The sequence below is a fragment of the Chlorocebus sabaeus genome, chromosome 11 (genome assembly GCF_047675955.1).
Source record: "Chlorocebus sabaeus isolate Y175 chromosome 11, mChlSab1.0.hap1, whole genome shotgun sequence".
In the NCBI taxonomy this organism is placed as follows: Eukaryota; Metazoa; Chordata; class Mammalia; order Primates; family Cercopithecidae; genus Chlorocebus; species Chlorocebus sabaeus.
In genome coordinates, this window is record NC_132914.1 from 35,116,848 (window position 1) to 35,132,887 (window position 16,040).

A 16,040-nucleotide genomic window follows, 5' to 3' on the forward strand; every position below is an offset into this window, starting at 1 on the left:
CAAAGAACAATTCAATGATGGTTAGTATATTCTTAGTTATGTGCAATCATCACTATAGTGAATTTTAGAACATTTTCATCACTTCAAAAATAAACTGTACCCATTAGTTACCACCCTAGCCCTAAATAATGAATCATCATCGTTGTGTCTCCAATTTGCCTCTTCTTGACAGTTCATAAAAATAGAATCACAGAATATGTCATCTTTTGTAATTAGCTGCTTTCACTTAGCTGACAGATCTCAACTATCGTCTATCTTGTATCATGCATGTATTAGTGCTTTATTATTGTTTATTGCAGAATAGTATTCCATTGTATGGATTTTCTTTATCATTTATCACTTGTTAGACATTTGGGTTGCTTCCACAATTGGGATATTATGCTGTTATATATATTCACGTACGAGTTTTTGTGCTGATATATGTTTTTATGTCTCTTGAGTATATATCTAGGAATGAAATTGCTGGGTCATATGGCAACTCTATATTTAACAATGTGAGGAACCTAGCAAAGTGTTTTTCTAACGTGGCTGTACCATTTTACATTCCCACTGATACAGTTTGGATGTTTGTCCCCTCCAAATCTCAATGTTGGTGATGGGGCCTGGTGGGAGGTCATGGGGTAGGATCCCCCAAGAATGGCTTGGTACCATCTTCATGGTAATGAGGGAGTTCTCACTCTGTTAGTTCATGTGAGAGGTGGTTGTTAACAAGAGCATGGTACCTCCTCCTCCTCTCTCTCTCTCTTGCTCCCACCATGTAATATGCTGGATGCCCCTTTGCATTCCATCATGATTGAAAGCTTCCTGGGCCTCACCAGAAGCCAAGCAAATGCTGGTGCCATGCTTATGCAGCCTGCAGAACTGTGAGCTAAATAAACCTACTTTCTTTATAAATTACCCGGTCTCAGGTATTCTTTTACAGCAATGCGAATGAACTAACACAACCACCAACAATGTTAGGAGGATTCTGATTTCTTCATATCGTCACCAGCACTTGTTGTTTGACTGTTTTCTTATAGTCACCCTAGTGGGTATGAAATGATATCTCATTATAGTTTTGATTTGGATCTCCTGATGCCTAAGTTGGCCAAGAATCATTTCATGTGCTTATAGGCCACTTTATATATTCTTCTTTGGAGAAATCTCTATTTAGATCCTTTGCCCACTTTTAACATTGGATTATTTGTCTTTTTTATTGAATTGTAAGTTATTTATATATTCTAGATTCAAGTCCCTCATGAGATGTATGATTTGCAAACATTTTTTCCACTCTGGGGGATGTCTTTTCATTTTCTTGATAGTGTCCTTCAAAGCATAAAAAGTTTTGATTTTGAAGTTCATTTTATCTATTTTGTTGTTGTTGTTGCTCATGAGTTTGGTGTCTTAAGAATCAACTGCCAAATCCAAGGTCATGAAGATGCAGCCCGGTTTTCTTCTGAGAATTATATAGCATTAGCTTTTACATTTAAGTATTTGATCCACTTTGAGTTAATTTTTGTATGTGGGAAGAGTCCAATTTCATGCTTTTGCATGTGGCTATCCAGTTGTCCCAGCACCATTTGCTAAGAAGACCAGTCTTCCCCCATTGCATTGTTTTGGTATTATTCTTGAAATCAGTTGACCTCAGACATCAGGGTTTACTTCTGCAAACTTGTATCCATTTCACTGATCTGTATAATCATCTTTATGCCAATAGGACACCATCTTAATTACTGTTGCTTTGTAGTAAGTTTTAAAAGTGAGAAATATGATGACTCCTACTTCAATGTTCTTTTTCAAGTTTGCTTTAGCTCTTTTGGGTCCTTTGCAATTTCATATTAATTTCCATATGAATTTCCTCCAAAAAGTCCTTTCAGACTTTGATAAGGATGCTTTAAATAAATTTCATGTTAATTTCCATATGAATTTCTTCCACAACATCCTTTCAGATTTTGATAAAGATTGCTTTAAATCTGTAGATCACTTTGGTGAATAGTGCCAACTTAACAGTGTGGAGTCTTCTAATCCATGAGCATGGCTGGTTTTTCTCTTTATTTTGATTTTTAATTTATCTCAACAATGTTTTTTTTGTTTTTTTTTTTTTGTTTTTTTTTTTTTTCAGAAACTAGTTTGCACTTATCTTGTTTCAAAGTCGTTGGACTGTAAGTTTTGCACTTCTCTTGTTTTCCATTCTTTTAACCATATTTGTTTATTTTATGAACAGGTATTCACAATTTCACAATCAGTATACTATAAAAAGATTTCCATAAAGAAGTTACTCTCCAATGTTCTTAGCTCACCTAATTGACTAGTGCTAGTCACCTTCCGTTAGTTCATTATGTATACTTCTAATATTTATGCATTTATATTGTTAAGTGCCCCGATTTTTACATAAAGGGCAGCACACTGATAACTGGTAACTCTGTTCTCTACTTTGGTCTTTTCATTTAACAATATATCTTAGAAGTCTTTCCATATTAGTAGAAAGAATGGTCCACTTTCCTTTCTTCTCTCTTTTTCCCCTACCCTCCCTCCCTCACTCCCTCCCTCCCTTCCTTCCTTCCTTCATTTCCCTCATTCTTTCCTTTTGGTGGCTGCATAGTGTTTCATTCTGTGGCTGAACCACAGTTTATTTTACCAGTACCCAGCTGGTATACTCTATGAAGCTTTCTGATTTTTTTTTTTTGTTTACAAATTACTATGAACTATGGCATTTTCTGTGAGTGCAGGTAATTCTGTATTACATATATATCCAGAAGAAGAATTGCCAGTTACATTTATTCATAAGTATAATATTCCTTTTGATACTATGATAAATTGTTTTCTGAATTTCATTTTCTAATTGTTTCTTGGAAGTGCATAAAAGAACTGAGTTTTATATATTGATCTTCTATCCTGAAAACTTGCTGAACTTATTTATTGGTTATAGTAGATTTTCAGTGGATTCCTTAGGGTTTTCTGTATACAAGATCATGCCATCTGCAATAAGGATACTTTTATTTCTCCCCTTCTTATCTGTATATTTTGTATTTAGTTTTCTTGCCTAATGGCCTTGGCTACAACCTCCAGTATAATGTTGGATAGAAGAGGTGGGAGCATACCTTTTTGTCTTGTTTTTTTATCTCAGGAGGAAAATGTCAAGCTTTTCACCACTAAGTATCATGTTATTTGTGGACTTTACATAGATTCCCTCATTGGATTAGGAAATCCCTTTCTATTTCTAGTCTGTTGAGTGTTTTTAACATGAAAGTGCACTGAACTTTGTAAAATGTGTTTTCTGCATCAATTGAGATGATCGTGTGGTTTCAGTGTTTTCTTCTATCAATAGGGTGTTGATAATGGTTTGGCTGTGTCCTCACCCACATTTCATCTTGAACTGTAGCTCCCATAATTCCCATGTGCCATGGGAAAGGCCCGGTGGGAGGGAATTGAATCATAGGGGTGGGTCTTTCCCATGTTATTCTCATGATAGTGAATAAGTCTCATAAGATCTGATGATTTTATAAAGGGGAGTCCCCTTCCAATGCTCTCTTGCCTGCCACCATGTAAGACGTAACTTTGTTCCTCATTCTCCTTCTGTCACGATTGTGAGGCCTCCCTAGCCATGTAGAACTGTGAGTGAATTAAACCTCTTTCCTTCATAAATTACCCAGTCTTGGGTATGTCTTTATTAGCAGCATGAAAGAAGACTAATACAGGTGTGTTATGTTATTTGATTTTTCAATATTAAAAATCCTCTCATTGCAAGGACAAATCTTACTTTGTTAGGGTGTGTAATTCTCTTGGTATCAAGATAATATTAACCTCACAAAATGAGCTGGGAAGTAACCTTCCTTCCTATTTCAGAAGAGTCTGTGAAGAATTGGAATTAATTCCTCTAGATATTTGTTAGAATTGACCAATGAAGCTCCCTGGCCCTGGGTTGAGATTAACATTGTGGATAGCCTTCTAAAAATCACTAATTCAGTCACTTTACTTGTTATAGATCTACTCTGATTATCTGTTTCTTCTCAAGTCAATGTTTCTTCTCAAATCAAAAATGTTTGTCTCTTTATTGAATAAATTCTTTCTTATCTTAATAGTTGTGCTAGTATTTATCAGTGAACAAAATATAGTCTTTTAAAGCGTTGGATTTTAGGTATTATTTCTTTTTGTTTGTTTGTTTTATTTTGTTTTGTTTTTGAGATGGAGTCTCACTGTCGCCCAGTTTGGAGTACAGTGGCGCAATCTTGGCTCACTGCAACCTCTGCCTCTCGGCTTCAAGCGATTCTCCTGCCTCAGCCTCCTGAGTAGCTGGGACTTCAGGTGTGCACCACCATGCTTGGCTAACTTTTGCATTTTTAGCAGAGATGAGGTTCACCATGTTGCCCACGCTGGTCTCAAACTACTGACCTCAGGTGATACGCCCCCCTCAGCCTCCCAAAGTGCTGGTATTACAGGCATGAGCCACCATGCCTGGCCTTAGGTATTATTTCCATGTTCTGTATTATGCTGAATAAAACACAAGTAAAAATGATTAATGGAAACCACACTGTTGGAGAATGAACATGACACGCAGTGAAAGCTGAATTAGAGTCTGGTCTTATCTGTAGTTCTAACTCTAGAACTAACAAGCCAAGTGTGTTTATTAGTAAAAATATTTCCTGGATCTGAGGGTCCTCACTTGTATAAGAGGAGGGTTCAATTAAGTGATTTCTAAGGTACTTTCTTCCCTAAAATTTCTTTTATTTTGTAAAATGTGAATCATTGTGAGATAAATATGAAATAAAGACAATATAAGGTGGGATCCATAGATATAATAAGCCATTTGAAAGAAAAAATAGACAAATATAAACTAGTGGCAACTTCTGGTAAAAGTTACATAATGAGGTTCACATTCTGATGATACATAATAACTAATTTCAAATGATTGTTCTGTTTGAAATAAAGTCGCTTCAACATAAAAGTCCACTATCTTTTTTTTCTTAAAAGGTTTAATACATAAATTATGAATATCCATACATGGACTGTTACATATCACTCCCTCTAAGTGAATTAGATATTAATGTGTTAACATGAGTAATTATTAAAAATTCATAATTGAGTAAATGTGAACCAACTTCATAAAGGACAGATACTGTTGAATTATATTTATATAAATTCATACATACAAAAGTACTATAAAAATGAGGATTATCACTTGATACACTTCAGAATTATAGTTATATAAAGAAAAGAACAGAGAGTAGGAGAATGGGTCAGAGATATACAATAGGCTTCAGTACATCTAAAATTTGTATTCTTTTAAACACATGTAAAACAATGATAATATTTCAATATATAATAAATCTGAATGATACTATTAGCATTTTTGTTATATTATTTCTAGCCTTTTGTATATCTGAACTATTTCACAACATTAAAAAGAAAGAAAAATTTATGTATATTTTATATGGAAAACTTCAGAAGTATATGAATATAGGAATAAATTAACACTCATGAAAATATAAATTTATTTTTCATGTAATTGCTGATGATTTTTATCAGGGGATAACCAAACCACTCACCATTTGACGCTGTAAAATCAATAGCCACTGTGAAATTGATTTGCGTCCTGAAATAGAAGTAAACAAGAATCATTAATAATGAAACAACCTGATAAAAGGCGTTTCTTTTCCATTTGGGTTATATGTTTTAATGTCACTAATTTCTCAAACATTAATTAAGAGCAATATATTACAGTACATATTGCATAGCATCACAAAGGCAGTTTTACATGGTAAGAACTTGGCAAAAATGTATTTATAGTTACATATATTTATAGTCACATAAAATGAAAACTAAAGTCTCAAGAATAAAAGTAGCTCCTATTTTGGAGTCTGATAACTAAGTAAGTGACTCATAACAAAGTAGTCAAAATGCAAATAATTGTTTTCCAGCCTCAATGCCACCATTTATTATTAATTTATCTGTTTCCAAAATTGTTCTGTAGTAATCATGAAATTAGCATGCCCTTAAAAGTGTTGCATTGCTAAAATCATCTCTAATAATGTCATTCCTTAAACTAATTCTATTTGACAATCCCCCAAACACAAGATTTTCTCCAGCATCCCTTCCTGATAAAACTCACAAGAAGCTAGGCGTTGAAGGAACACTCTGCGAAATAATAAGGGCCATCTATGACAAATTCACAGCCAACATCATACTGAATAGGCAAAAACTGGAAACATTCCTCTTGAGAACTGGAACAAGTCAAGGATGCCCACTCTCACCACTCCTATTCCACATAGTACTGGAAGAGCTGGCCAGAGCAATTTGGCAAGAGAAAGAAATAAAAGGCATCCAAATGGGAAAATAAGTCAAACCATCTCTCTTCACGTACCATACGATTCTGTACCTAGAAAATCCTAAATACTACACTAAAAGGCTCCTGGAACTGATAAATTCTGCAAAGTTTCAGGATACAAAATCATGTACAAAAATCAGTAGCATGTTTATATACCAGAAACGTTCAAGCTGAGGGCTAAATGAAGAATGCAATCCCATTCACAAGAGTGACACACAAAAAATAAATATATATAGGAATAAATCTAACCAAGGCAGTGAAATATATCTACCAGGAGAACCATAAAACACTTCAAAAGAAATCATAGAACATAACAAAAGAAAAAAAACATTCCATACTCATGCATTGGAACAATCAAAATTATTACAATGGGCACACTGCCCAAAACAATCTAAATATTCAATGCTATTCCTATCAAACTACTAACGTCATTTTTCACAGAATTGGGAAAAACTATTCTAAAGTTCCTAGGGAACCCAGAAAGAGCCTGGAGTCAAAGCAATCTTAAGCAAAAAGAACAAAGCCAGAGGCATCACATTACCTGACTTTTTAGTATAAGACTAACCAAAACAGCATAGCACTGGTACAAAAACAGACACACAGACCAATGGAACAGAATAGAGAGCCCAGAGATAAAGCTGCACATCTATAGATATCTGATCTTGGACAAAGTTGACTAAAATAAGCAATGGGGAAATTTACTGAATAGCATTTTATTGAATAGCATCTATTTCACAAATGGTGCTAGAATAACTGGCTGGCCACATGCAGAAGAATGAAACTTGACCCCTACCTTTTACCATATACAAAAATTATTAAATCAAGAAGGATCAAAGATTTAAGTATGAGACCTCAAACTATAATTATCCTAGAAGAAAACCTTGAAAACACCATTCTGGATATTGGCCTTGGGAAATAATTTATGACTAAATCCTCAAAAGTAATCATAACAAAAACAAAATTGATAAGTAAGACCTAATTAATCTAAAGAGCATCTGCACAACAAAAGAAACTATCAATAGAGTGAACAGACAACCTAGAGGATGGGAGAAAATATTCACAAACTATGCATCTGACGAAAGTCTGATATCCAGAATCTACAAGGAACTTAAACCAACAAGCAAAAAACCCAATTAAAAAATGAGCAAAAGACATGAACAGACACTTCTAAACTAGCCAACATACATGAAAAAATGCTTCACACCAGTAATCATCAGAGAAATGCAGATCACAAGCACAATGAGATAACATCTCACGTTAGTCAGAATGGCTCTTACAATAGTGTCAAAAAACAACAGAGGTTGGCCAGGCTGTGGAAGAAAGGGAAGAATGCTTATACAATGTTGGTGAGAATGTAAACTAGTTCCAGCCACTGTGGAAAGCAGTTTGGAGTTCTCTCAAAGAACTTAGAACTACCACTGGACTCAGCAATCCCATTACTGGGCATATATCCAAAAGAAAACAAATCATTTTACTAAAAAGACACATGCACTCCATGTTCATTGCAGTATCATTCAGAATAGTGAAGACATGGAGCTAACCTAGGTGCTCATCAACAGTGGATTAGATATAAAAAAATGTGGTACATACACACCATGGAATGCTACACAGCCACAACAAAGAATAAAGTCATGCCCTTTGCAGCAACTTGGATATAGCTGGAGACCAATACCCTAGGGAAATTAATGCAGGCACAGAAAGCAAACACCACACATTCTTCCCTATAAGTGTGAGCTAAACATTGGGTACTCATGGACATAAAGATGGCAACAACAGACACTGGTGACTATTAGAAGAGAGAAGGAAGAAGGATGTCTTGAGGGCTGAAAAATGAACTGTTGGGTACTATGCTCAGTACCTGGGTGACGGGATCATTTGTACCCTTAACCTCAGCATCACACAATATATCCAGGTAACAAACATGCACATGTAACTCTTGAATCTAAAATAAAAGGTGAAAAAAGAAACACACAGGATTTTCTTTTGTTTTCTTCAGAAATGAAGTATTTCAGACACTAGTAGTCTTCCATTGCTCACAGCATTTCTCTCTGTGTGTTTTTGTGTATGTGTATGTGTGCATGTGTGTGTGGTGTATTTACAGATATAGATAAATACAGATATGTAGTGATTGATGAAATATGTTACAAAATGCTCCTCAACTTGCAGTGGGGTTACATCCTGATAAATCAACCGTAAGTTGAAAACACTGTAAGACAAACGCATTTAAATACCTTACGTAAGGAAAGTCATAGTTAACTCTAGCCTATTTTATTGTGCTCTGAATGCTTCCATTAGCCTATAGTTGGGCAAAATAATCTGGCAACACAGTACACTTTGGAGTATCAGTTGTTTACCCAGTGATCCTGTGGCTGACTGGGAGCTGTGGCCACTGCCCAGCATCAGGAGAGCGTATCATACTACTTTTCTTTCTACTGAATGCGTATTGATTTTGCACCATGGTAAAGAAAAATCTTGTTGAACTATTGCAACTTGGGGACCGTGTGTGTGTGTGTGTGTGTGTGTGTGTGTGTGTATGTGTGTGTATGTGTGTATATATATATGTGTGTATATATATGTATATGTGTGTGTGTGTGTGTGTGTGTGTGTGTGTGTGTGTGTGTATATATATTTCAGCACATGGTTGTTACCCAAAGTTATTTTACTGAATTAGTTTAGTTTTTTTTTCTGATGGAAACTAATGAGGTGGTGGCATTCACATAAGAAATTCACTTTTTTGAGCATACCTATGACTCTATATGTAATTCCATCTCTTTCTTACCAGAGAAAATATACAAACACAAATACATGACAATGCTATAAATACTGTAATAACCTGGAATCACATTTAATCTACAAAATAATTTTTAATTAAAAGTAAATCATCTGAAAATGAGTACCTTATTTTTTTTTTAGCAACAAATTACTTTTGACACACAGCACAATTGATTTAACACTTTGAAGTTTGGAACTATTGCATAAATAATGATGGGATTTAAATAAAGCAATCTGATTCTGTATTACAGCATAGGGTCCCTTGTAGTTCTCTTTGTTAAAACTATAGTGATATTTCCTTCTTTCTCCAAATATCCAGCCTGGAAAGACCTAAATGCAATGCAGGTATTGAATCAAATTCACACATTGTTTTTTTTTTTCCCCTACGGAAACAACAACCTTTCTTGCTTACATTTAACAAAAACTAGTATAGATTCCCTTTATATGAATAGTTATATGGTATTTTTTTCTCAGAGCAGAAATCAGGTTTATAGGCTAAGAATATAGGCTAATTTGGAGCATAATACTAACCAGCATGAACCTAAGTGAGTACAAACTTTAAAAAAAAGAATATAGTAAGACTTCTGGGAGAACATTTTCAGATAAAAGCCCCTTTGAGGGACTGAAAAGAACAATCACCATCAGCACACTGCTTTGTCATGCTGTGGTAGGGAGAGAAATGACTGTGACACACAGCAGTATGGTAGATTAGAAAGGGTGTGGATTTTGAATCTGAATGAACTGGGTTTGAGTCCCAGCAACCCAGTTGGTGACCTTAGCCAAATTTCAAAACTCTTGGAGGACAGGTACCTGGACCATAGAAATGAAATGAGAACTGAAAGGAAACAACATGAGATATTACATACATGTTTTATTTTACACACGTAATATATACATGTAAGATATTCACATTATATATATCACACATTATATATAATGTGATGTTACATGGCTACTACCAGTTAACCACACAATAATTTTAAAGAGAAGATACTATCATCTTCTTTTTACAGAGAAGGAAATCTATGCTTACAAAACTTAATAATTTCCACACCAGTAATAAACAAGAGCATTGGAATTTGAATTCACATTCAACTACAAAGACCATAATCATAACCTCTATACTAATCTGTTTCTCCAGTTAAATATTTGCAAACTTCCTGACTATAATAGGCACACAATAAAGGATATGGATTCTATTATTAATATTATGCTGCAATCCTGGAAAAAATTCTACATAGATGTTCTTAATGGTAAAAAAAATTCTGGATATAATCTCATGCTTGGGCAAATTTTTCCTTCTATCAAATATGTTATCAAATATATAAATAACAAAATAATCTATATATTCTTTTTTATGTTATTTTATTCAAATAACACCTCATTAGGAATAAAAAATAACTTTGAGCTTTAAGAATATATGTTTTAACAGATCATAAAGATCAATTTTGAAGTCCAGTCTTTGGTTCAATGTCAGTACACTGTAGGAAAATACACATTATTATCTTGATTCAACTTTCTCTTGTAACAGCATCTGCACAATGCTTTCCACATATTGAAACCTCATGGTATTTGCTGGACGAATGGATACATTTGTTTTATGATTGTTTCTAACTTGTTCTCCAGGGTAGCGCAGGATGTGTGGCATAACCGTCAACTTCCTAGAAGCACTGGTTGCAGATACAAGACTTCAGTAGTCATAGATGCAAAGGTCCTCTCAAAGCCAAAGTTGTGCCTACCAAAGCTATACAGAAAAGTTATGGCTATTCACTAAAGAACCATACATAAGAGTTAAAAAGAAGGAGAGAGCAGAGGCCAGGCACAGTGGATCACACTTATAATCCCAGCACTCTGAGAGGCTGAGGTGGGAGGATCACTTGAAGCCAGGAGTTCAAGACCAGCCTGGGCAACATATTGGGACCCAGTCTGAATGAATACAAACTTTAAAAAATAACCAGGTGGGGTGGTGTACACTTGTAGTCCCAACTACATAGGAGGCTGAGGTGTGATGATTTCTTCAGCCTAGGAATTTGAGACTGCAGTGAGCTATAATTGCACTATTGCACTCCAGCTTGGGCAACAGAGTGAGACACTATTAAAAAATGAAAATAAAAAGGAGCAGATATTTAGAATTAAACTAACTTACTAAAACTATAAATAGCTAAACTACATTACAAAACTATGTAGACTATGTACAACAAAACAATGAACTGTAGAAAAGAAGAAAAGAAAAAGAGAGAGAAGGAAGGTAAAAAGGAAGGAAGGAAGAAGAACGAAAGGCAGGACCAATGAGCACTGTTGAAATCCAGGGCACTTTTTGTATCTACGACTACTGAAGTCTTGTATCTGCAACCAATGCTTCTAGGAAGTTGATGGTTATGCTACACATCCTAGGCTACACTGAAGAACAAGTTAGAAACAATCATAAAACAAATGTGTCCACTTTCCCAGTAAATACAGTGAGGTGGTTTCCAATATGTGGAAACTTATACTCTTAAGCTTAAGTATAAAAGGTGGATGCATTCGTTTAGCACTAAATGATAAATAAGACCATTTGGTAATTACGGTGCAACAGAGACACTCAATGAGTAAAGCAGAATCCTGAAGCATATTTGATGACTGATTGATGACAAGATTTGATTAATTCTTTGTCTCATTCTGCATGTTAGGAAGAATCTCTCGCCTTTATTACTTTGAATCAGCAGCAGCATTCAGCTGAGAAAGAAAATACTATGGCTTACTAAATAAAGCAGCTCATGGTAGCGATGGTCACTAAGCTAACTACTATCATACCATTGAGATTTTTCTACTTAGAAAACCACAGTTCAACAACGATTTATGGAGCACCTTCCAACGGCCAAGCACTGTGCTGTAGGATCAAGAGAAACAGGAGCAAATGAAACACCATTCTTGAACTCACAAGGCAAAACTCCAGTTTTATATTGTTAAAAAACAATGACAAAGATAACACAGCATTTTATCACTGAATTCAAAATCAATAGCATAACCTAAAACTCACCTGCACATTTATTGTGAACACCAGTTTGTTCAACCCCATGATTCCTAAGGGTTTCCATTCATATTATAACACATACTTATCAAATCAAGTGCCATACTCTATGTATTTAGAAAATAATAACTGATAAAAATTTTAAAGAAAGTTCCTAGCAATACTATAACCTCAAGTTATAAAACAGGTTTCTTGAAGACTTTAATAAACAATCTGTTATGAAAGTAAACCAAACAACATTTCAGTCAGTCAAGTTGTTACCCTTTTTCATTCTCTAATATTGCTTGAAGCCTAATGTTAGAGGAAAAAAATCAATCATGTGTCAAAGTAAAAAAAAAATTCAAATTTATACAAGATTACTCCTGACAGAATATTCATAAACAATCACATTTAAATCCTTGAAACATCTTGTTTAGGAAGTGTTACTTTAGCTGTCATTTTATGTTTCAGAAGCAGAAAAGACAGAAGGATTTCATAAAATCTAGTTAGCAGCATTATATTTTAGAATATAAAAAAGTTATGCCTGCCAAATTGCATGAGTTAGTACTAACATCTCATGAGACTTTCCAATACTTATGTCCTAGTACTACTAAAATATGCACTTGGAAAATGTCCCTATTTTACTCTACCATCTTTCCAAAAGCTGTGAATGACAGAGAAATCAGATGTCAAGATAAGAATAATTTACTAGAACAGCAAAGATCCACAGGAAACAAGTATATATATGGGAGTATCAAAGAAAACTAGACACACATGTACACATACAGAGAGTAATACCATCTTGCACGTGTTTTCTACAGCTGTTATTATGAATTAATTACAGAGAACTAACAAAACTATGATGGGGATGTGCAGAAGGCTTGTTTTCCTTTCTTACCAATTTCAAATCTGGTTCAGTTGCACAAAGCGAACTTTGTAAATTATACAATGAATTTCTCCCACTCCTCTTTAAATTAATCTTGACAAACAGATTCAGATCCACTAGCTGTTGGTATCTAGAACTCAAAAATGTAGTTGGGATGCCCATCCAACAGTAATATTCCTCTCATTCTTTCCATGTTGGTACCAGGACTATGCTTCTGCCTTGATTTACCAATATGCATTCTAGTTCACACTTTGGTTATGGAACACGTCCTGAAGCCCTGGTGCACTTGCCTCAAACATTGTCATCCAACCTAACCCTTCTTGACCTTCTTTCACCATGGGCTAAACTCTGAGCCCTTTTCTGTCTTATCTTCTTGCTTTTCTTAAAAGTGGTTCAACTACCTGAATGACAATGCAGACAGATGCCTGATTCCAAACTTTGCTGCATCTTCAAAATTCTAGCATCCCATGCCCATGAACTACTCAGTGAATTAAGATCTTGCCAAGTAAGATATCCTAGAATGAGGGCAGGTTTTGAGATGCACAAATGCAATTCAGATATAAATACCTTCACTTATGATTCATGCGACCTTGAGAAAACTATTCGACCTTCTGCAGCTCACTTGTAAAGAATTATAAAACCTTCCTTGGATTGTTGCTGTGAGGACCATAAAAGCACCTGTCCTTTAGAAGGCCCATTAAGTAGTTGATTCATTATTATCACGATTACTGATACTAGTTTTTCAGAACCTGAGTTTAGCATACTTCTTTGAATACTGGATTGTATAAAGCTTATCAAATTTCTGGGTCTACCAGAGGTTCGGGTTATTTCTCAGTATCTGACCCTCCCATGTCAGATTTCCTTTCCTTCACCCCCACTAATAAGGTCCCAACCTGCCCAACCCAAAACTGCACTATGAATTTATGATCTAACCTTATTAGGTGTTACCTAGGTACTTCCTCAAACAAAATTCTACTGCATGAAGTAATTGTAAACTTTGACTTTTGCCTTATTTTCTATCCTTTCTTTCCTTCACGCACTCTGGATTCCTGGGGATCAGTGAAATGTCAAAAGTAACAGTAAAAAAAAAAAATAACTGGAGACAAGAGATATGATTCCTCAACTTTTTATTCTTCATTCTCACTGAATCCAGTTTTTACAAATCAACAAAACTTTCTAATTTCTCTAGACTTTGAAGATTGATTTCTATATTTTTTCACACAATAATACTACTCCAAAATACAACTTCACAAGGAGGCTAGCTTATCTTCGTGCAATTCAAGAACACCTTATCAAAAAGGTATGCAAAATTGCTAATCTTTTTTCTAACCAATAGTTAGAAAATATATGTGACATAATCAAAATACGCTAACAAAATAACCCCAAACCGAAAATGTAAGCACTGTCCATCAAAATCCCATTTAAAATGAGGTAGGTGCCAGAGAGGTAATGCCTGCCTAGTAGGAAGATAGTGAACTCTTGAGTCATATAGACTGGAGTTTGAATCCCAGAATCACCACTAGCTAGCTAGCTGTGAGTCTTTGCAAAACTATCAACTCTCTGGGTCTCAGTTTTCTCATGATAGATAGGTAACAACCACTTTGAAGGAGACTTCTAAATGTTAGAAATAAAACTCTAAAGTACTTGCACATAGCAAATACTGTACATGCTGGAAGACGAATTCCTTGAGTAACCCATGCCATTTTCTCCTGCTTCACAATAATCCTCTTCTCTGTTGGGTCAGAAGAGAGTTCCTTCTTTATATTAACATAAATTTATCTTTCATTAGTCCTTCCTGTAATGTGGGTTAGTGATGTATCAAGGGTGGGGCAATGAAGCTCCAACCAGTATAGGCAGTAGAGGGGTACACTGTCTGTACAGAACTTAAATATAGTAATATATCATGTGCATATGCAAACTACATTTTAATATCACCATACACTAGCAATTCCAAGCAATGTCAGTGACAAACTTTTTCCCACCCTACTACCTCCTGCCTTTGGTGAGCTACTGTTTTTATGTATTTCTGTTTCTCCTACTCCCAGCCCCCAACCTTTTAATTGCCCTCAACCATGAAACTATTTTAGAAATAGCAAAGTGTGTTGTTTATAAAAGAATAATTTCACAGATATAGATGATAAAATTTTGTTCCTACAAAAGTTTCTAAGTTTCAAAGAAAAGTTATATGTTTAAAGAGAAAACTATTGGCACATCATCAGGAGGGAAAGATGTAAAGTTGTTTTTCTAGTATTAATAATAGTTTTGCAAAAATTCATTGCTGTTGCATCACTCAGTTATTTTAGTTTTCACTGTGTGTGGCTAAAAGTGCACACTGTAACCAAGCAACGTAGCTATGAAACTGCCCAATACCAACAGAGTGTCAATAGTTGGCAAGATTAGTGCTAGCCCTGATGATGAGACATACCTGAAGAGTTTCCTTTGACTTTGAAATGGAGGACTCTGAAAAAACTTATCTGCAGCATAACATAAACTGGCAACGAAATCACAAAGTATGTAACTAGACATCTCTAAGCTTTCCAAGTATACATTTTTTTTTTCCAGATGGAGTTTTGCTCTTGCTGCCCAGGCTGGAGTGCAATGGCACAATCTCGGCTCACTGCGACCTCTGCCTCCCGGGTTCAAGCGATTCTCCTGCCTCAGCCTCCCAAGTAGCTGGGATTACAAGCATGCACCACCACGCCTGGTGAATTTTTGTATTTTTAGTAGAGACGGGGTTTCTCCATGTTAGTCAGGCTGGTCTCAAACTCCCGACCTCAGGTGATCCGCCCACCTCGGCCTCTCAAAGTGCTGGGATTACAGGCGTGACCCACTGTGCCCAGCCCAAGTATACATTTTAAATGTACAAAAATGAGAATCAAACCTTAACCAAATCAATGTTTATGACAGTCTTCTTAATATTCCTAAAAGTTTGTTTTCTAGATCTTACTTTAGATGAGTTCAGTTTCGATATAATAATGTTCCATGTGAAAATATTTATAGACGGCAGAATGGCTTTGTTTTTATTAGATTTAACCCTACTCAGCACCGCAGGGTTTACCTTTCCACTAATTTGATAAATGAAAGTACTT

General features: G+C 35.3%; 1 protein-coding gene across 1 annotated transcript in view; it reads right to left on the bottom strand.

The window, feature by feature from the left end:
- The window catches only part of CPNE8 (copine 8), a 232,524-nt gene that overhangs the window by 50,000 nt on the left and 166,484 nt on the right, over positions 1-16,040 (bottom strand). The window contains exon 14 of the mRNA XM_007968140.3: positions 5,526-5,572. Within this exon, the coding sequence (XP_007966331.1) occupies positions 5,526-5,572 (47 nt within the window). The remainder of the gene's footprint in view (positions 1-5,525; positions 5,573-16,040) is intronic.